This window comes from Meles meles, chromosome 16 (genome assembly GCF_922984935.1).
Source record: "Meles meles chromosome 16, mMelMel3.1 paternal haplotype, whole genome shotgun sequence".
Taxonomy (NCBI): Eukaryota; Metazoa; Chordata; class Mammalia; order Carnivora; family Mustelidae; genus Meles; species Meles meles.
In genome coordinates this window covers 57,619,456-57,639,980 of record NC_060081.1, presented here as the reverse complement: position 1 = coordinate 57,639,980, position 20,525 = coordinate 57,619,456, and the positions used below count along the sequence as shown (strand labels likewise).

At 51.1% G+C, this 20,525-nt stretch overlaps 1 protein-coding gene across 1 annotated transcript in view; it reads right to left on the bottom strand.

The window, feature by feature from the left end:
* The window catches only part of BPIFB4 (BPI fold containing family B member 4), a 29,822-nt gene extending 16,238 nt beyond the window's left edge, over positions 1–13,584 (bottom strand). Inside the window, exons 1-10 of the mRNA XM_045980294.1 lie at positions 13,479–13,584; positions 12,409–12,471; positions 11,247–11,766; positions 10,188–10,292; positions 9,301–9,444; positions 6,547–6,610; positions 6,037–6,097; positions 4,836–4,927; positions 3,022–3,225; positions 1,455–1,508 (exon numbers count right to left, since the gene is read on the bottom strand). Coding sequence (XP_045836250.1) covers positions 1,455–1,508; positions 3,022–3,225; positions 4,836–4,927; positions 6,037–6,097; positions 6,547–6,610; positions 9,301–9,444; positions 10,188–10,292; positions 11,247–11,766; positions 12,409–12,471; positions 13,479–13,584 — 1,413 coding nt within the window. The remainder of the gene's footprint in view (positions 1–1,454; positions 1,509–3,021; positions 3,226–4,835; positions 4,928–6,036; positions 6,098–6,546; positions 6,611–9,300; positions 9,445–10,187; positions 10,293–11,246; positions 11,767–12,408; positions 12,472–13,478) is intronic.
* Between the last annotated feature and the right edge of the window lie 6,941 nt (positions 13,585–20,525).

Below are 20,525 nucleotides of genomic sequence, written 5' to 3'. Positions count from 1 at the left end.
CTCTGTGTCCAGCCTGAATCCTCCCCTTGCTGCAGACCTAGCCCTGCTACCGCTGCATTGTGTGTCTCCTCTGAGCCTCTGTCTCCCTGTCCATAAAATGGATTGCTCCTCTCTTCTGGCCCCATTAATGCGGGGAAGAGGGGTGATTAAAACCAAATAAAAGAATGCATTCTTAATTTTTTTTTCATAAGCTGTAAAGTGCACATAAGAAATGACCCAGTGAGGGACGCCTGGGTGGCTCAGTTGGTTAAGCAGCTGCCTTCGGCTCAGGTCATGATCCCAGCGTCCTGGGATCGAGTCCCACATCGGGCTCCTTGCTCCGCAGGGAGCCTGCTTCTCCCTCTGCCACTCTGTCTGTCTGTGCTCTCTCTCTCTTTCTCTCTGACAAATAAATAAATAAAATCTTAAAAAAAAAAAATGACCCAGTGAATCAAAGATCCTGTTGACTGACAGCTCTCCTTGCCTCCCAGAGCTGCCGCTATTTATGACGTTAGATAATGGTGCTTTGCCATTCAGCTTCCAACCACACGAGGGCGATAGAGACCATTTGTTGAGTTGGGTCTCCCTTCCTGCCTCTGAATTAGAACCGGAAACAGAACAGGTAGAACGGGGAAGTGTCTAAAATGGTTGTAGGTTACAGCAATGACACTTACTATGTAAGAAACTCTTTGCTGCAGGGGCAGGGTAACAGGCTTGGGACCCACACTGGGACAAGAACTGGGACCAGAAAGGCCTTTGTTCCCACTGTACCTAGCTACTAATCTGGTAAGAGCTCACTTACCCCCACCCCTTTTAAAGAAGATTTTGTTACTATAAAGAAGAACAATAACAGTGAACATTTATCAAATGCCTACTGTGCCTACGTTCAGATCCCAGGTTCACAGCCACACAGCAAAGTGGGCATTGCTATCCCTATTTTCCAGATGAGAAAACCGAGTCCCAGTGAGAAGTCACTTGCCTATGGTAGTGTGGTTGAGACACGCTGAACTAGAATTCAAAATCATGTTTCTCTGTTCCAAAAACCTGACTCTTCCCATCTAAGCCATCTTCTACCTGCATGTGCTCTGTGTCAGCATCTTTACATGAATTATCACCTTCATACCCTTACTCTCCTAGATGAAGCTGTAGAGGGGGAGTTAGCACCCTTTTTTGACAGATGAGGAAGCTAAGGCTCAGAGATGTTAAGACTCTTACCTGAAGACACGCAGCAACAAAGTAGCCAGGGCAAGATTAGAACTAGGCAGGCCAGTCTACTGTAGAGCTCAGGGTCTTTCAACCTCAACCCTCCATGCTGCCCCTGCCCATAAAAATTTGGACAACTTCATCACTGTACTCCTAAGGAGGGTGTCAGATCTCCCCACGCTGGTGGTGAGTGTCTCCCTTCTGACCCAGTTCCTGGGACAGTTAGAAGGAGGGTAGGGCTGAAGACCAGGGGACACATCTGCCTTACCTACCTTGGGAATCAGAGCTCCCAGTGTGGACGTGGTGAGAGGAGGAAGCTCTTCAAACTGCAGGACAAGAGGAAGGGTCATGTGAGTCTCTGAGGTTGTGGGGACAGATGGGAGTTGCTAACACAGTGATTAAATTTCCATGCACCCTCAGACAACCGGTGGGGAGCACCTTCTTCCCCTCAAAGAGCCCTTGGGAGGCTCTGCCTGCCCAACAGCAACCACCATACTGATCACGGTAGCTGTTTTGTGGTTAAGTGGACAGGGCCAGCCACATAAGCTCACCACAGACCTGACTCTTTCTCCTCTAAGTGTAATTCTTGATTAAAACAATTTAGCATCAGTGAGTCCATGTGCATAACCCAGTGTCCACTAAAGGCATAATTCTGCCATATCTCTGAACAACCTGTACTATTATTTACTTAACGTATTCTTCCAACTGACTTACTTTTGAAGACCTCAAACACTAAAATATGGAAAGCCGGTGCCGTTTGACAGAAAGAAATGGCAACTGGAAAAATAAATGCAATAAAAACAAAATAATGCCATTACATTCTGCTTGGATATCATTGTCTGTGGAGGGCTATGGGTGTGAGTTCCATTCTCTCTGAGTTAAAAAGAAGACACTTAAAAGTTCAAGAGAGGGTTAACTATATACTAGCACTAAATGGAGACTTTCCTTTTGATGGAACCAAGATGGACACTAATCATATGGTGGGGTTTTGTTTTGTTTTGTTTTGTTTGAGAATGTCTTATTCTTAGTAGATAGACACAAGTTTATGGAGTGAAATGTTATGTTTCCAAAAACTTAAATTGTTCAACAATAACTAGCTAGCTAATTAGATGATAGATAGATTAGATAGGTGGATGAATGGAAGGATGGGTGGATGAGAAGATGGATAGATAGAAGGATGGATGGGTGGATGTGTGGATGGATGGATGGATGGGTGGATAGATGACTAGAATGATAGATATATAGATAAGTAGATGGGTAGATGCGTGAATAAGCAGATGGATGGATTGGTAGACATGAAACAAATATGGCAAAATATTAACTGGTGAATCTAGGTGAAGGATATTTGGGCATTAATTGTGTTATTTTGTGACTTTTCTGAAGGTTTGAAATTTTCACAAGAAAAGTTTTGGAAAAAAAATTACTCTGGATCATACCTTATTCTTATGTATCATTTAGTTTTTAAATATCAGTGTTTACCAAGTGAAAGGATTCTAGGCATTTATATTGTGATACATATATGGGAATATATATAAGCTTTTAAAGAAGGATTGGCATAAAATTAAATAGAACTGAGTAGGGAGCAACTTTCTCATCATATGACTTGATGTTATTTCATTCCATGGCTGTGAATTGCCTAAAATCATCCCAGACACCACGCTTTGGTAAACACTGACGTAATCAGTACACGTCCGTGAGTGGGAAATGAGTGGGGGATGGACTGTCTACTACTGTTCTTGCTTTAAAGAAATTTCCCCGAGGTTGTGGGGACTAGACAGGATCAGAGGGGAGCTCTTTGCTGCCCAGCCCATCCCACCTCTCCATGGGGCCATGACTCACCATGCCATTGGTGATGTCGATATCCAGTGCCCCCTGCTTCTGCAGGAGGGCCAACACTGAGCCCAGGAAGTTGGCAGAAATGGCCAATTGTGAGTTGGTGTTTTCACCCATGGGGGGCAAGTCTGGCATCCTTTGTCTGGGAGACATGGCTGGCCGCCCCAGTGGATAGTCAACGAGCTCTCCTCCAGCCTCCCCAACCAGAGTCTGGGGAAGCAGAGAGAAAAGGGGTCACAGGAAGGGGTATGGGGAGATGAGTGGAGGAGGAGGCTGAGATTGGGGTGATGTCCTGAATCTGCCGCCAAGCAACCTTCCTCGATTAGACCCACTGGGTCTGGGTGACCCTTTCTTTCATGGCCCCAGCTCTTCTTCATTTGTGATGGAATGGAACTTCTTAGAGTTTTCACTTTATGACCACTTCTAGCCCTCTTTTGCTTTCAATACACATGTGACATAGATTCTTCCCCTTTCAATCTTGCCAAAATGAGTTAGCATTTTTATGGATCTGCCAAATGCTGTAGCATATCTACTCTCTAAAGACCAGACGCATTTCTATGGTCTACAAATGCTGCATGGTCTGCCCTTGGGGACTTCTCAACCTCCTGGAGAGTAACTCTGTCCCTAGTGCCCCAGCCAGGCCCTGCCACCCACCGTCTCATGACTCCCACCATGCCACCTTCCCCCACACTGTTCCAAACCTCCCCCGCACTCTTCTCTTATAATGGCCAATTTATCTGGCAGGTCTCAGCTTAAGTGTCACTTCCTTCAAAAAGCGCTCCATGACCTCCCTGGTTACATTGTTTCTCCTTGCTTTAGGCTCTGATATCCTGGGACCCTCATTCACAGTACTCATGAGCCTTAGTTGTGTATTCTTTTGAGTGACTCTTGGATGGTCTATTCCCTCCAATGGACTATAAGCTCCATTAGGACAGAGAACTTACCTTGTTCGACCATGCACCTCCATCTGGGGCCCAGAGTCTGGCAAACAGCAGGTAACCAACAAATACCTCTTGAATGGCTATTGTTTATGAATATACGAGGTGTGCCTGTATATGTGTGTGTAAGCAGGTTGTGTCTGGGGCTGCGTGGGTGTTCACCTGCAGCTCTGTCTCTGATGGAGCAAAGCAGGGGATGCACCCATGTTGGAACAGCCCAGGAGAAAGATGCATGTGTGTGCCCCATGCTGTCAGGGGCCAGATTCCACTGTGGGCTGGAACCAGTTCATGCTGGCTCATAAGCGCTCTTGTGACATTCTGTACTTGTCTTCCCAGCTCTTTAGTGATATCAAGTTGGTAGCTTGAAATGGGCCATGGAGGCAGTATTTAGACCATGGAAATCTGCGAATACTACAAATCAGGACTTTTTTTTTTTTTAATCACAGAGAGCTGGCTGTTAGCGCTCATCAGCCCCCTACTGGCCGGATTCATTCCTCCAGGAGACCCAAGCCCGCAGCAGCAGAAGGTGGACTGCCTGGATATGGATCCAAGGTTCACATGTACTCGCTGTGTGACCTTGGGCAAGTTGGCTTAATTTCTGTGCCTCTGTTTCCTCACTAAGAGTTCATCTTATTATGTCCTATGGTTATTGTGAGGATAGCCTGTGTTCATCTACATAGGACACTTGGAATGTGTCTGAAAAGTAGTAAGCCCTTGGTAAGTGTTCGTTGTGATTATGTTTCTGATGTGGCTCCTAGAAGGTCCTCAAGTCATCAGAAGAGGGTCCTGTTCAAACGTTGCTTCCCAGACATTGAGTAGAAGCTCATGGGTCTAGCGATCACCCCCTGCCCGCCTCCCCCGGCCCCCAGGCCCCGGACTCACATTGAGGTCCAGCTCCAGGAATTCCCCAGTCACAAGCGGAAGGCTGGAGAAAGTATACTGGACACTTCCCAATATTCCCAGAGGAACAAGAGCTGCCGGCAAAGGTCGGGGTCACAGGAAGTCCCCTTGACCCTCCAAGATGACTTCCCTCCTTATTCCCCAAAGCAGGCAAAGCGGCAAGGCTCCAGATCCAGACAGCATGAAAAGACCAAGAGTTCTGGTTTCAAATTCCAGCTCTGCCTCTTCCTTGCTGTGTGACCTCTGGCAAGACACTGCACCTCTCTGAACTTGTTTCCTCCTCTGTAAAATGGGCTTAACAGAACCCCTTGGACTATACTGTGGGGTCCATGAGATTCTGGATATCGGTAAGCTTTGTAAACTGTGAAGTACTGTGACCAGGGAGGAAGTTTTAAGGTTCCACAGTGTGGTGCTGAGTTGAAGCTGGGATTTCCCTGACTGCTTGTAACCAACAGCCCCATCATCTGGGCTCTTCCTCCCTTGTTCCCGGCCACAAAGGAAGAGAATTTTACCTGTCTGGGAAAGTCATCCTCAAACTGCCTGGGGTCCCGAGAGACGGGACAGCCACCCCAGAGGGATGCGCTTTATGGCCGTAGGACCTATAGGCCCTCATAAGTCAGGAGCCTCCGTGACGTTGTGGTCTATATGAAAGGAGATCCCTGGAACAAGCGGTGCATGAACTGCACAACAACATGGGGCAGGTCTGCCTTCAGGAACGTTCACTAAGAAATCTTGGATCATGGGGTGGTGTTGGAGCCTGGTTCTGAGGACCTGGACAGTCACCACCATGTCTCCTGCTCTTCATTCTCTAGTCCCTCCGCGGGCTAAAGCCAGCCCCCCATTGTAGAGATGAGGAAACTGGAAAGTCTTTCCAAGTCCACACTGTTGTCAGGGCAGAGTCAGGACTCAAACCCAGCACCGCCCCCCCACCCCGCCCCATCGCAGTCTAGAGCCTGAGACTCCAGGCCAGGTGGGAAGCTCCTTCCTCCAGGGGGATGCCTGTCCAGGTAACCTCTCTCTAGTGGCACCAGCCACACCACACTATGAGGGCTTCTGCAGGTGTGTCCCACCACACCGGACCCTCCTCCCAGACACACTATGGCCCCAGCGCCTGGGGACATGGCTGGGCCCAGATCGGGGCTGGCAGATGTTGGCTGAATGAAGCAAAGCAGGAAGGACTTACAGTCCACGAGACCGAGCTGGTCGTTGACAAGACCCAGAACCACGTCCACGATGGGGCAGAGCTGTAGGGGGAGACGGTATGAGGTTCCAGGGCTGGGGAGGGGAAGGGTGCCGGATACTGACAATAGTCAGCATTTCCTGCCTGCTCGCTCTGTGCCTGGCACGGTCCACCCCACAGCCCTATGAGGAAGGATCTCTCATAACCCCCATTTTATAGCTAGGAAAACCAAGACTCAGAGAAGAGATGGATCATCATGCAGCTCGGAAGTGCCCAAGCTGGGATTCAAACCAGAACAGCGTGACCCTTATGCTCCACTGTCTTATGCTTTCACTAATCTGTCCATCCATGGTCCTCCGGGTCCTCCCCAGACCCCAAGAATATACCCCAGCCCTCTGGCTCCCTCCATCCCTCTGGGTCACCTGCATGCCCACAGGGATGGAGCCAGACTGTGGTCCCTCAGTCTGGGGAAAGTCTGTGCTTCCAGCTTCCCAATCCAGGGCGGGTTCTTACCAAGTCAGGGAGGACGTTGGCCAGGACTCGGTTCACTAAGTTGTCCACAAGGTTGGGGAGAAGCCTGAGGAGAGAGGAGTGGAGGGGAGGAGGGAGCTCACCAAGCTTGCCCACACTTGGGGTCCGCAGCCAGGCCCTGAACACCAAGAACTGGAAAATTGTTCAGGAAGTCAGAAGGACAGTGGCTGGGCCTGACTGGACAGGCGATCCCGGCAATTACTTGGCTTTTTATTCATTTCATTCACTCGTCTGTCTGTCTGCCCATCCGTTCGTTCATCCATCCATCCATCCATCTATCCATACATCCAACCAACAAACAAATGCTCCTTGAACTCTGCAATGGGCCAGGCCCCATTCATGAGTGCAAAAGTCATTTCTCCTGCTCATCTGGCCCTCTAGTGGGCTGCTTGGTGCAGCTTTGTGCAGTCTTCCCAAAGCCAAATGAATCTATCACTTGATCCAGGCACCTAGCACAGTTTCTAGTGCATAGTAGATGTTCAGTTAATGTTTGTGGAAGGCAGGGGAGGAGAAACACTGGCCAGCAAAACACGCTCATGTGGTCCTCAAGCAGAAATGAGTTGTTGATGTTGAAAAGCCTGGGACATGTGATTGGTCCTACAAAGAAACAGGTCCAGAGAAGGGGTCCAGAACGAGTTCTAAGTCCATCACCAGCTGTAAACTAACTGTCCTAACCAGTTAGTTAAGTGGTGGGGGCGGTGGGGAAGATCATGGTGTTGATGCAAGGACAAGACACACAGATGGACAGATAGACACACAGACTTGTAAGGCAAGCGTGTGTTTCTGAGGCCTTGCAGTGTGATGGGAAGGTGAGTGGAAACATGGCTTTCCTAACACAAAGAGTAACAATTTGTCCCCTTAAAAATCTAGCCATCTCTGCCCCCAGCGACCACTACCTGCCTGTGCCCGCCCACGTCATAGCTGACCATCCAGCGCTCGCCGGTTGGACACAGCCAAGAACTTCTTGAGATCGTGTCCTAATTAGAATGTTTCACGATGCATTTTGGCCTCCTTTTTAAGGGGATGAGTACCTCAGGGGGCCATGTCTTAGTTCCAGTTCTCCTTGGAGGATAAAACCCTTGAGAATTCACCTGCCTGTTTACCCACGCATGGGTGCATGTGTGTGCCCACCTGTGTGGGTGAGGGAGTCTCGGGATTTCATCTGTGTACACTCAGGGCACAGACTGTTTTCTCTTTCTGGGAAATTATCTGGCAGACACATCAGCCCACGTTTAACATGTATATAAACGGTTATTCATTGTAACCTGTTTGTCAGAGCAGAAGTTCAGACAAATTGTCATGACCCCACACCAGGCGACTAGACAAACACAGGGTGGTTCATCCAGACAATGGAATATTATATGGCTGTTAAAACAAGGAGGAAACCCTCAATGTTCAAATACAGAAAAATCTCCCAACAGAGAAAAAGAAAAAGACGAAGTGCAAAGTGGTGTGTATAGGGTGTACCTATTTGGAATCAAAGAAGGGTTGGGAATGAGAATTTACGTTCATGTTTGCTTCGTTTGTAGAAAGGAATTGGAAGGAGAATCAGGAGAGAAGCACAGCGAGCTTGCTGGGGAGGGGCAGATGGGAGTCCAGGTGGGAAGGGAGCTCTTCAGTCTGTGCCTTTTTATTTATATATATATACATATATATTCTTCAAGATTAATTTATTTATTGGAGAGAGAGAGCAGGAGAGGGGCAGAGGGAGAGAGACAGAATCTCAAGCAGACTCCGTACTTGCAGAGCCCAGTGCGGGGCTTGATCTCATGACCCTGCGATCATGACCTGAGCCAAAATCAGAAGCCAGACACTCAGCCAACTGAGCCACTCAGGCACCCCTATTTTTTTAAATATTTTGAACCACGTATTACCAAACATATTTCCTAGTGAAAACGTGAATGTAAAAATCTGTGAGGTTTCTAGGTGTTTCTCTCCACCTCCTCTCCTCACCAAAATATCAGGGGCCAGTTTTCTGTGTCCTTAACTACCCTAGAGCAGATACAAAGACTCAGAGGAGCTCATGTGAGTCAGAAATTCTTGAGTTCAAATGGCACAATGGGTTTTTCTACTCCCAAAATCTAGTTAGGATGAGCACAGGAGTGATAGGGAGAAAAGATGGATAACACAGGAGGAGAAGGAGTAGGGGGCGGAGGTCTCAAAGAGAGAAGCCAAAGAAGCATCTCCCATGATGAGAACCAGGCAGCGAAAAGAAAGGACTCAGCTCTGAGCTGCCCTGATGTGCCCTCATCCAAGACCATCACTTGGGGGCAGCGTATCCCTCAATACACAGACACTTGAAACTCTCCAGACAGAGTATGGGGACTTGGCCATTTTGTGGGGAGAGCATAACAGAAAAAAACTCAATCCCTAACCAACACTGCCTTGGACAGAACCAGCTGGGAAATTTCCCCATGAGTAAGGGCTCCAAGGGACACAAAACTCCCACTAGACATATATTCAGAAAACTCTTAAAATGTACCAGATTCTGTACTAAGTGTTTTGAACTCATTATCTCAATTTCAAAGGGAAAAAAAAATCACCCCTATCCCATAGACAAAGAAACTGGAGCACAGAGAGGGCAACAGAGTTGCTCAAAGTCACACAGCAAGGAATAGTGGAGCTGAGGTTTGAACTCCAGGCTGCTCCTAGAGCCTTTACCTGGAGCCATATGCTTTTTCAAAGACAGACCACTCCACCATCTCCCAAGGCACTCCACTGCCCACTGGTACTCACCCTCGAAGCAGCTTGACTTTGATACCCCCCAGGAGGGTGTCACATCGCTCAATAACTAGCCTAGGGTAGCCTGTGCGGTCCATGGTCAGCCGGACCTTGGCAGTGATGTTCACTTCCACAGCGATGTCCAGGAAGCCAATGAGACTAGAGGAGATAGTGAGTCAACCTCGACTGCCAGGCAGCTCAGCTTCATTCAGTTCTACACAGAACCTTGCACCTTGGCCTTGAGCCTTGCTGTCCCCGCCTCTTGCTTTTGGGCATCTATTAAGCCCCTTACTCATCTCTAGGGGTCCCAAACCAGAAGGCTTCCCTGCTTCCTCTACATCTCTGAACAAATCTATCTCCCTCTTAGTCCATGAGATGGGTCAATAAATGAACTCTATACATAAAATCTGGTTTCCAAGGTGATTACCCATTGACCTAGCAATATAGACAAGACCTCATCCCACAGGGAGAACTCAGCACAAAAGTCCACTGTCTGAGGTCCTTGGATAAGCACCTACTTTGTGGCAGGCCCTCTGCAAGGAGGCGTTTGCTTGCCTTCCCTCACCTGTGGCCACAGCCACCTGGAAAAGGAGATGTCATTATGCCAATTGCAGGCGAAGACACAAAGGCTCAGTGACATGACAGGGCTGACCTGAGGTCACACAGCTTTAAAGAGAGTCAGGATTCAAACTCAGGATGTCACAGCTTCCTTCACTGCTGACAGGGACCACAGGATGACCTCAGCTCAAAAGTATAAGCCATGTACTCGTAACACATTAGGTCTTACTATTCCCCACATGTGGACAAAGAAGCTGAGGGCCAGAGAAGGGAAATGACCTGCCCAAGATCACCCAGTCAGGACACAGGGTGATGGGGACCCCTCTGGGGCCGAGGGTACACACCTTTTCCCGTTGATGGCCACGCGGGTGTACAGGCTCAGGTAGACACCCACACCGGGCAGGAGCCGCACGGACACCCGGGGGAGGGTCAACTCCACGATGCGCAGCCTGCATAGGACCCGGGGTGGTAAGATGGGGGTCATCCCCTCCCCGCCTGCCACCCTCCACTAGGAGTCTCACACCACCCCCTTCTCTGTGCTGCATTCATCCCTCCTGCCTCTAAAGAGACCTGAGCTTTGTGGATAGAACTTGGAAAACACAGAGAAGTGAAAGGGAATGAATGCATGGCCCATAGTCCTACTGCTTGGAAACGCACTGTTTACATTTCCATGTATTTCCTTTGGATTTTTTTTTTTTTCTCGCAATGATGCCATTCCCTCTGCTTGTCCCTGCCCCCTCTTTGCCTGGTTCCTTCCTACATATTCTCAGATTACAGTTTAAGAGCCTCTCCCTCCAGGAAGCCTTCCCTGACCTCCCCCATTATACACATCTTCATTTCCCCATAAACTGCTTACCAGTGTTATAATTGTATGATTATTTTCAGGGGTCTTTATGAAAGCCCATGTACCCCATCAGCCTGTAAGCTCCGTGAGGACAAGAGACACGTTTTTGGCCGACCATGTGACTGTGTGCTCAGTGCCAACACAGCGGCCTGCACATAGGAGGAGCGCTAAGTATTTGATGCATTAGACAGTGAATGTGAGGAGGAGACTGGGCACAGCTGAAATTACTATATATGTGTAATTTTAAATCCTTGGGTGTTTTCCACTTGAACTGTGACTAGGACCAGTCTCCAGAGGAGGAAATCAAGACTCAGAGTGATGTAAAGTGTAGCCCAGAGTCACACACATATATAAAAAGGTGAGCTGAGACTCAAATTCAAGACTGCTTAAGGACAAGACCGCAAGCCATACTCCCAAGACCTCCAGTCCTGAGGCCAAGCCTCGAAGTGCATGGGGTTCTGAAGACTGTCACCCCTCCAACTCGAGGCCCTTGGGGGTGATCACCCAATTTGTAGGTTCATCATCTGAGTTTGATAGGGAGAGCCCAGCCCCTCCTTACCCGGTGATGCCCTGCACGGTGCTGATGATGCCGCCCTCGCCGAGCACGCCCAGGACTCCGCCTCCTCCGAGAAGCCCTCCATCACCAAGGAGACCACCTCCGCCGAGCAGACCACCTTGGCCCGCCAGGATGCCTTCGTTTGCCAGCATGCCTCCAGTGCCCAGCAAACCACCTGGGCCCAGCGCCCCGGTGGCTACACCGGGTGGGATCTCTCCAGGCCGCAGCTCTCTCCGGTGAAGCCTGCCCACGGCTGCTGCACCTTCGGCTGACCTGTACCGCCCATGGCCCCTGTGGCCGCCATATGCATTCTCGGCATGGCGGTAGAAGCCGCTTCGGAGGTCCCTGATGCTTCCATCTGGCTCAAGGATCTCACCGTATCTGTATTTGCCCCCCAGCTGAGCGGTGTTGTCATTGGTCTCGATGTGACCATACTTGTAATTACCGCCAAGCTGGTTGCCATTGGTATATTTTGGGGGGTGCTCTCGGACATGGAAATCGTTGTAGGGAACGCCACCGACACCTCGGGAGAATTCAACGCGTCTGTAGTCATTGTAATGGTGTCGGCCGCCACCCAAAAGACCACCGCTGCCGCCCAAGAGACCACCACCGCTGCTGCCGCCACCACCCAGTAAACCTCCCCCGCCTCCACCCAACAGGTTGTCTTCACCCCCTCCACCCCTACCACCAAGCAGGCCCCCCAGGAGACCACCGCCCTTACCACCACCACCACCCAGCAGCCCCCCGCCCTTGTGTCCTCCGCCACCCAATAGCCCCTCATCCCTGCTGCCTCCGCCACCCAGCAGCCCCCCACCACTACCACCCAGCAGCCCCCGACCACTGCTGCCTCCGCCACCCAGCAGCCCCCCACCACTACCACCCAGCAGCCCCCCACTACTGCTGCCTCCGCCCCCCCACAGCCCCTCATCCCTGCTGCCTCCGCCACCCAGCAGCCCCCCACCACTACCACCCAGAAGCCCCCCACCGCTGCTGCCTCCACCACCTAATAAGCCTCCCCCAACACCACCCAGCAGGTCACCACCACCCCCTCCACTCCCACCACCAAGCAGGCCCCCCAGAAGACCACCGCCCCCACCACCTCCACCTCCATTTCCACCAAGCAGACCCCCCAGGAGCGGTCCGCCACCATCACCACCAGCTTTACCCATGGGCACCTCTCTCAGGGCTGAGCGGAGAGCATCACTCTGCTGTAGGGTGCCCGAAATGGCTGCCGAGAAGCAAAGGTACCGGTCAGGGCTTTCACCCACAGCCCCCGGGTGCTGCCCCTGGACCTGCCCGGCTCTCTGGGCCCTACTTTTCCTCGTGGTTAAAACGTCAGGGTCAAATGGGAAGATGCCTCCAGACCAATCCAGCCCTGACGTCCCGGCAGTCTCACTAGCTGCTGACCTTGACCTGCTCTCACTTTAACTCGATTCACACCATTCACCAAACCTGGAAAGATTTTCTTCTTCATCCTCCCTTCCGAGCGCTCCAGACTTTAGAGCTTATAAACCTGCTTAGACGGGAATCAGGGCAGGGAGGGTCTTTGTTTGCCAGAGGACAAAAATGAGGTCCCAAGAATTAAAAGCAGAACTGATAACAGCTCCTGCATTTGAGGGCCTCCTATGCACCAGGAACCATGCTAAGTTTTCAAAAGGCTTTCTCTTTCATCCTCGGATCTGTCCTCTGCGATTCGGCCAAAATCACATAGATTTTGCAGATAAGGAAACTGAGGCTCAGAGAATGCAAATAGTGGACTTAAGGCCATATTGTCTGTATTTGAGCCCCAGGAAGGCCAACTCCAGGACTCTAGGCTTTTAGTTACTGGCGTCTGCTGCCTCAGCTCTAAAGTCCTCAACATGCTATCATGCACACAGTGAGTGCTCAGGAAATGGTACCCAAAAGCAAAAGGCGCGATGGGGTGCCTGGGTGGCTCAGTGGGTTAAGCCTCTGCCTTTGGCTCAGGTCATGATCCCAGTGTCCTGGGATCGAGCCCCGCAAAAGGCTCTCTGCTTGGCAGGGAGCCTGCTTCCTCCTCTCTCTCTGCCTGCTTCTCTGCCTACTTGTGATCTCTGTCTGTCAAATAAATAAACAAAACCTTAAAAAAAAAAAAAAGCAAAAGGCGCAATAATTCACCCACCCACCTGACGCAGAACCTGCCAGTGACGAAGGGTGTCCCTTGCACAGCCCCACCCACCCCATGTCATCCCTCACCCCCTGCTGGCCTGGACTCACCGTTGCTCAGCACATCTTTGGTGACCCTGAGGACAGTGTTTGTCTCTTGGCGGGTGCCACAGACAGCTGCCACGGACAGAGCAGCCAGGCACCAGGCCGTCCACATGCTGGTGCGGCTTCTCTGCTGAGGAGACAGTGCATGGGATGGCTGTGGTCGGGAGTCACCACCCTGGCCAGTAGGTGGAGCTAGGCAGCCCCTCCCTAGGGTCCTACTAGCACCCTGAGATCCAGAGACTGAGGGAGAGGGGATGTACTGAGGTCACACATGGGGCAGGTCCAGAATTCCCAATACCATCTTCTAAGTTTTTCAAAATGAAACGAATCTGGAGATATAAAGCAGACTCATTAACCAAACTGTCCTAGAGCCATGGATGTTTGATTATCCCTCAAGGTAAAATTTCCAAATGGAGTATCAGGAAGGGGGGTCATATTGATTTCAACCGAAGTAGCAGCCTAGTAGCAGACAGGCTGTAGAGGAAATCTCTCCAGTATCTACCCCCCTCTGTTCACCCACCAAGCCATCCATCCTCCCATCTATCCTTTTTTCCATCCATCCATCCATCCATCCATCCATCCATCCATCCATCCATCCTTTTTTCCATCCATCCATCCATCCATCCATCCATCCATCCATCCATCCATCCTCCCATCCATCCCTCCATCCATCCATCCATCCATCCATCCATCCATCCATCCATCCTCCCATCCATCCCTCCATCCTTCCATCCATCCATCCATTCATCCTTCTATCAGTTCACCCACCTATTAACACATTCATCTAACCACCCTTTCAGTGCACCCAGTCAGCCAGAAAACATTTCTGCCTCTTTGGAGGAGACAGTTCTACACCATATATTTAAGATTAAGGGCTCTGCATCAGAGCTCTCTGGGTTTTAATCCTTAGACAAGAGACTTTACTTTTCTGAACCTCTGCCTCCTAATTACTGACACATTGTTTCTGGTATGAGGTAGACACTCAATAAACAGCAGCTGTTGCTGTTGTCTTGGTACTATTATTACAGAGCCCTAAAGAGTGGCTGTGGAGTGTTATGAGATTGGAGAGGAGGAAAGCATGTGTTTTGGGATGAGCTGCTCAGCCTCTAAGAGACGTTATGTTGCTGCCACCATGCCCTCACCCACTTCTCTCACTCCATTAATTCAGTCTACCCAGTCGTCAGCTTTAGAGGATCATGGACTCCCCTCTGGGCCAAATTGTAAAATCACTAGCTCCAGCCCCCTCCACTTACTTAACCTCTTCTCTTCTCCTGGTCTCCACTTCTCTTAAAGTTCGCAAAGCCCCCATGTTTCTTCCCCACTCCCATCTACTTCCAGAATATTGGAAGCTCTCACTTATACTAGAATATGAAGGACTAATATATTCAAAAAAATTTTTGTCCTGGCTTCTTCACCTCATCCTTACCTACTACCTAGAAAGTTCTGTGTACAAACAGGGCTCAGCATCTTTAGTTAGAAAGATGGGCAATGGAGGGATTTCTGGCAAGCAGCTGAGGAGTCTCAGAGACGTAGCAAAGGTGCCGTGTACCCCAAATCCCTGGAAATGTAAGTGCAGCTCTGTTAACCCATGGTCACTGGTGTGGTTCAGGCCCTTTTGCTGATCCCTGAGAGGCTCTCCTGTCTGTGTCTATGTTATAGCAAGACAACAGAGGTTCAGAGAGGGGTCACCCTGATAGGTCTCCTGTCTGAGACTCTTCTCCGTGTCTCCCAAGGCCTCAGCCTCCCCCCTATCCAGATACTGAATGGGGAAGGGGCTCCTCCTTACCCCTGAAATGTCCCTGAAGTTCTGGTTTGAGAGGTCCTGTCCACCCAGCCCTCTGCTTTTGGCTGAGTCTAGTTACAGGCCAAGCTTATATAGCAGCTGGGTCGGAGCCCAGACCTAGAGAGGGAAACACCATGTAATTACGAGAGATTGGAATCCAGATGTGCTCTGCAAATCGGTCATTGAGCCCCAAAACCACAAAGGTTTGTGGTTTGTGGCTAATTCTGAGAGCTATGTTCAGCCCCGGATGGTGTCACAAGAGCTGGGGTTTATCAGCCTCTGTGCACATTACTGGGTTCTCTGGAGAGGCAGGCCCCAGATGGGAGAACTAGAAACACCTAAGACGCTTCTGGTTTCAGCTCTGAGTCAGGCTCTGCCCGCTTCAGATGGCCTGTGCAGCCAGGAAGAGCCCTGGGACTGGACTCAGCCTCAGGCTGACTCAGGTTCAAACTCAGGTTCAACCCCCAACTCACTGCATGACCTTGGCCCAGTCATTTCCCTTCTCTGGGTCTCTCAACACTTCCATCTGTTAGATGGGTATAATGCCTGCCTCCCAGGACGGATTGGAAAATTCAGGAAGATGCATATAGGTCTGACTCTTCATACTTGGGGCTGGTGTGAAGAGAACAAGTAGATGGGCTTCTTTTTTCCTGTAGAAGATTTTCTCCCAGTCCTTCATTCTGAAATGTTCACACATACAGCGAAGTTGAAATAATTGTACCCCGAAGACCAACACACTTGTCACCTTCTGCCCCCCCCCCCAGTTACCCCCGCTGTTCCTCTTACTCCATCTCCTATCCACCCATGCATCTGGCAATCCATCTTTTTAAAAAATGCATTTCAAAGTAAACTGCAGGGAACAGTACATTTGCTTCTAAACACCTCAATGCGCATGTCATTGTGACTCTTTTCTGTGGATGTAAAGTATAAACAGTGAAATGCACGGATCTCAAGTGTTTATTTGTTGAATTTTGACAATTTGGTACAATCATGTAGCCCATACCCCCATCTCCGTATAGAACCATCTCCATCACCTCAGAATGTTGCCTCCTGCCCCTTCCCAGTCGGTGCCTCAGAGGCAGCCACTTCCCCTCCAAGACCTGCCGGGACAGAGCCCGGGCCCCTTCCTTGGCATCCAGGGTGGATCCACTTCCCATACTCCATCCTGCTCTTCTCTGTACAGTGTGCTGCTCATTCCACCCCACCTCCACCCCATTCCCTGTCTCTGGGCCTTTGCAGATGCAATATTTGCCACAGGATTCCCTTCTCCAGACTCCATTGGTGATAACTGTACAGAAATGTCAGCTGCTCTGATGAGACTTCTGTGACAACCCCAACCCTGACCCTTCCACCCAGGGCCCTCCACAGCCCATAAGAGATGGTGTTGCTCTGGACACACCAGGACTGCACCCCAAACCCAGCCAGCAGGGGCACAGCTGCCAGTATAGGGAATGAATGAATGTGAGCGCTTGCTCTTCACTGGGCTTGGAGTTCTCTGAGTCCTTGCTTCCCACCCCCCAGCCCCCATCAGGGTCCTGCCTCCATGTTTCATTGATGCCACCTCCTCCCTGCCCCCACTAGGTTCTCCTGGGAACTCCTCAGGGGGTTGGCCGGGGTGGGGGCATTTCTTTCTCCCCATCAAGGCCTGGTCTCAAATCGAGCTGAGAAGAAATGTGTTCCCCTGAATTCTCAAGGAGATGGCTTCTTCCTCCCTCCCCGGGAGCAGCAGGGGCATCAAGTCCTGCCAAGCTCACTGTCTTCACTGGCCCCTGGGTCTGCCCCAGTCTGGGACTCCGTTTCCCCATCTGCAGTGGGTGCATCAACGAACAGGCTTTGGAGCTGGTTGCTGGATTTGAGTTCTGCTGCCTTGTCTCTCCAAGCCTCTGATTCTTTGGTTTTGAGATGGTGACCAGGATGGGTCTGCCTCAAGAGTGTTGTGAGGATGGAGGGACTTAATCATGCATGGCCTTGAGAACAGGGCTAGACACACAGTGGGTGCTTAGTAGGTGGCCTTCTTACCCCCATCATCCGGGTCCCTGCTGGTTCCACATGGCAGCAAATCTGAGCGAGCCGTGAACGTTGTGGGGGGGAGTGGGCTTTAGCCCCAGCCCTGGGCTCCCTGATCAGTTGTGCGGGCTGGAAGGGCTCTAGGGCGGGGGCCCTGAGAACCACGCATACCTGCATTCCTCCCATGTCCCATTTGCTCTCTCCACCCCACACAAGCCCCGCTCCAGGCCCTCAGTCTCGCATAACTTCACTGCCCTAGCTGGGTTTGGAAGGTTACATAGGAGATGCCTGGAATGTGCCTAGAGCCTCATGGGGGCTCAGCAAACAGCAGCCCCCTTGTTGGTTCCCCACTGTCTGGCATTTAGTGTGATATAAATGCTTCTTAAACAAATATTTTACCTTTAAAAATGGAAATACAATGCAAGAAGGCAGTGGTGCTCTGTGCCATCCCCCCCTTCCCCCAACAGGGACCAGTGAGCACTGGAAACTAGAGGGCAGCACACACGGGAAGGTGCTTGGCTAGTGTCCGTCACCTGAGGCTCCGTGCCCTTCCCGGTCCTGCGACCCGCCAGACCCCGGTGGCCATGAGGCTGGCCTGTCCCCTGGAGCCCCAAGAGGATTAGCACAACTCTGGCGCCAGGGAGATCACCTGGGATTAGTGTCCAAAAGGCACCTTTGTCTGGGGCTGAAGCAACCAGGCCCTGGGAGGTGACCGACTCACCCAAAGGTGACTCAGTTGTGCAGGGGACCACGATGGGGGGGGGGGTGGCTTAGGCAAGGGGCTGAGGGATCAGGAAACAGAACCAGTCCCATTACTTGTCTTTCCCTCCACCGGGTCTCGTGAGCCGTCAGCTGCGAGGGCTGCAAGAGGGCTGCCCATTGAGGGGCTCTCTATGTATCTGATTTCATCCCCCTACTCGAAGTGCAAAGGTTCAGAGCTTGGGCTCTGGAGTCAGGGAGCTGGGTTCAAATCCTGAACTTGTCTCTTCCTAGCTGTGTTGGGCTGGGGCCAGTCACTTAACCTCTCTGTGTCTCAGGGTCCTCAACTATGGATTGAGGGTAAAAACAGTTCCTAGAAAGCAGGGTTGGTTCAAGTAGTCAAGAACACAACATACCTAAAGCCCTTGGAACAGGAAACAAATACAACAAATACTTTATGGCATGACAGGGGAAATGCCCAGGTGTTAGAAATAGGGTCAGAAGGATCTGGTTCAAATCCTGGCTCTGTCACTCCGGGGCTGGCCAGTTCTATTTTCTCTGAGCCTCCATTTCCTCCTCTGTAAAACAGAGCCGTCACATCCACTGATTCTGGTGGCTGTGAAGATTCACTAAGGTAAGGGGTGTTAGGCAGGAAATGCCAAGACTGGTATACAGTAGGTGCTCAGTGGAGATCAGCCGCTCTCACAGCTACCCCACGAAGCCACGGGGCTCACTGTGATGAAGCAGATACCATCCCTGATTTGGCAGCCTCTTGGTCGAGGGGGAAAATGGGACTGAGGAGCGACAACTCAGTGTGGCAGGGACAGTAATGGACTCTGCCTATAAAACGGGGAGGCCGAAGGCTGCAGATGCCCCGCATGTGGAGGGTTGGCAAGAGTCTGCCAGGCACACTTGGGTGAGGGGTGCTGCTCCAGGAATAAGTGAGGCCCCACGCGAGGGCCTGACCACATAGCAGGCAGGTCTACCACATGCCAGGCACACTTCTCTATACTTGATGATTTTCTCATTGAATCCTCAAACGACCTATGAGGGAGTCCTAGAGTGTTCCCATTTCACAGATGAGGAACCTGAGGCACAGGGACCACTCTCTTCCTTCTCCATGCTCCCAGAGGAATTGGCAGAGGCCAGGTCATGGGCAGCCTTGACCGCCAAGCTGGGATATTGGATGATTTCCTGCTGGCCATGAGAATCTCGACAATGGAGTGCTGTCAACGGTGGTGAGATGGTCAGAAGTGGTCAAGGAAGGGTTGGAGGAGGATGGGAGGAGGGAGGGAGGGGATGAAGCGTGCTGGGGAGGCAGAGCCATGTAGCAGTAACAGGAGCTCACCGTCCTGAGTGCTGGATACCCGCAAAACCTCAGTACTATCATCCTTAAGTTACCAAAGAAGAGATGGAGAGTCAGAGGGATTGAATGACTTGCCCAAAGCCACATGGCTCACGGGCACTTGGGATGGGATTTGAACACAGACAGCTAACCTGGGCCACTCATTGAACCACTGCCCTGTTCTGGGTGGGAGTCAAGAGACAAAGAAAGTAAGAAAAGAGGCAAAGATAAACCCCAACATGTCAGTTAGCCCCGGGCTTGGCATACATGCCAACAGGGGCCGATAAGTGTAGGGTGAGTGGATGGGATGAGGGAAGAGGAGGAAGGAAGGAAAGGAAGGAGGCTGGGAGGCTGGCTGGATGGGTGCACGGTCACAGGGTCATTCCTGTTAATGCAAAAACCTTCAACCTGTTAATGCACAAATGCTGCAACTCTCTTCTGTCTCCCCAAATCCTGAGCCACCCCCCACCAAGACTTCATTGGCATGTCTTCCCTCAAACCCACACATAAGTGCCAACTTGGGGCCATTCCCCAGAATGTTCAATCCTGAACAGTGGAGAGGAACCCAGCACTGAGGCAGGACCCCCAGCTTCCCAACGCAGAGCTACTATGGTGCGATCTTGGGCCAGCCAGGCCCCTCTCTGGCCTCAGTTTCCCCATCCACTCTATGAGCATTTGGTGTAGTTTGTTCTGAGGCCTGTCCTGCAGCAAGTCCACCCCTGATGTGCAGCCCGCAGGGATCCCTCCAGGGCAGAACCAGGTCTTCCTTCCTTCCAAGAGTGCTGGCTCCTTTTCTCCCTGAAAAACTCCTATCCACCCTTCTTCTCACAGATCCCGCTTCTGAGAAGTGTCCCCAAGTCGGAGAGGCAGAGACAAACAGACAGATACAGAATCAGAGAGACTCTGAGAGACAGAGTGAAAGATCCAGGTACTTAGAAAACTAGAGATGGGAGGGGAGCAGGGGTTAGGCGAGGAGGGCATGAAGAGCCCGAGGCAGAGGCGAAGGAAGGCAGGACAAGACACAGAGGCTTCCCAGGCCAACGAGGTAAGTTTGGGAGGCAAAGCTACAAGGACTAGGCCCCAAGTCCCTCACCCTCCAGGAGCCCCGGCCTGGAGCTGGCAAGGAGGGTTCCACAAAGAGGCCGAGGCAGCCCCCCTCCGTGCCGGGGAACAAACCAGCCAGGAGGTGCCAAGAGAGAGAAGCGGTTTATTGAAAGCT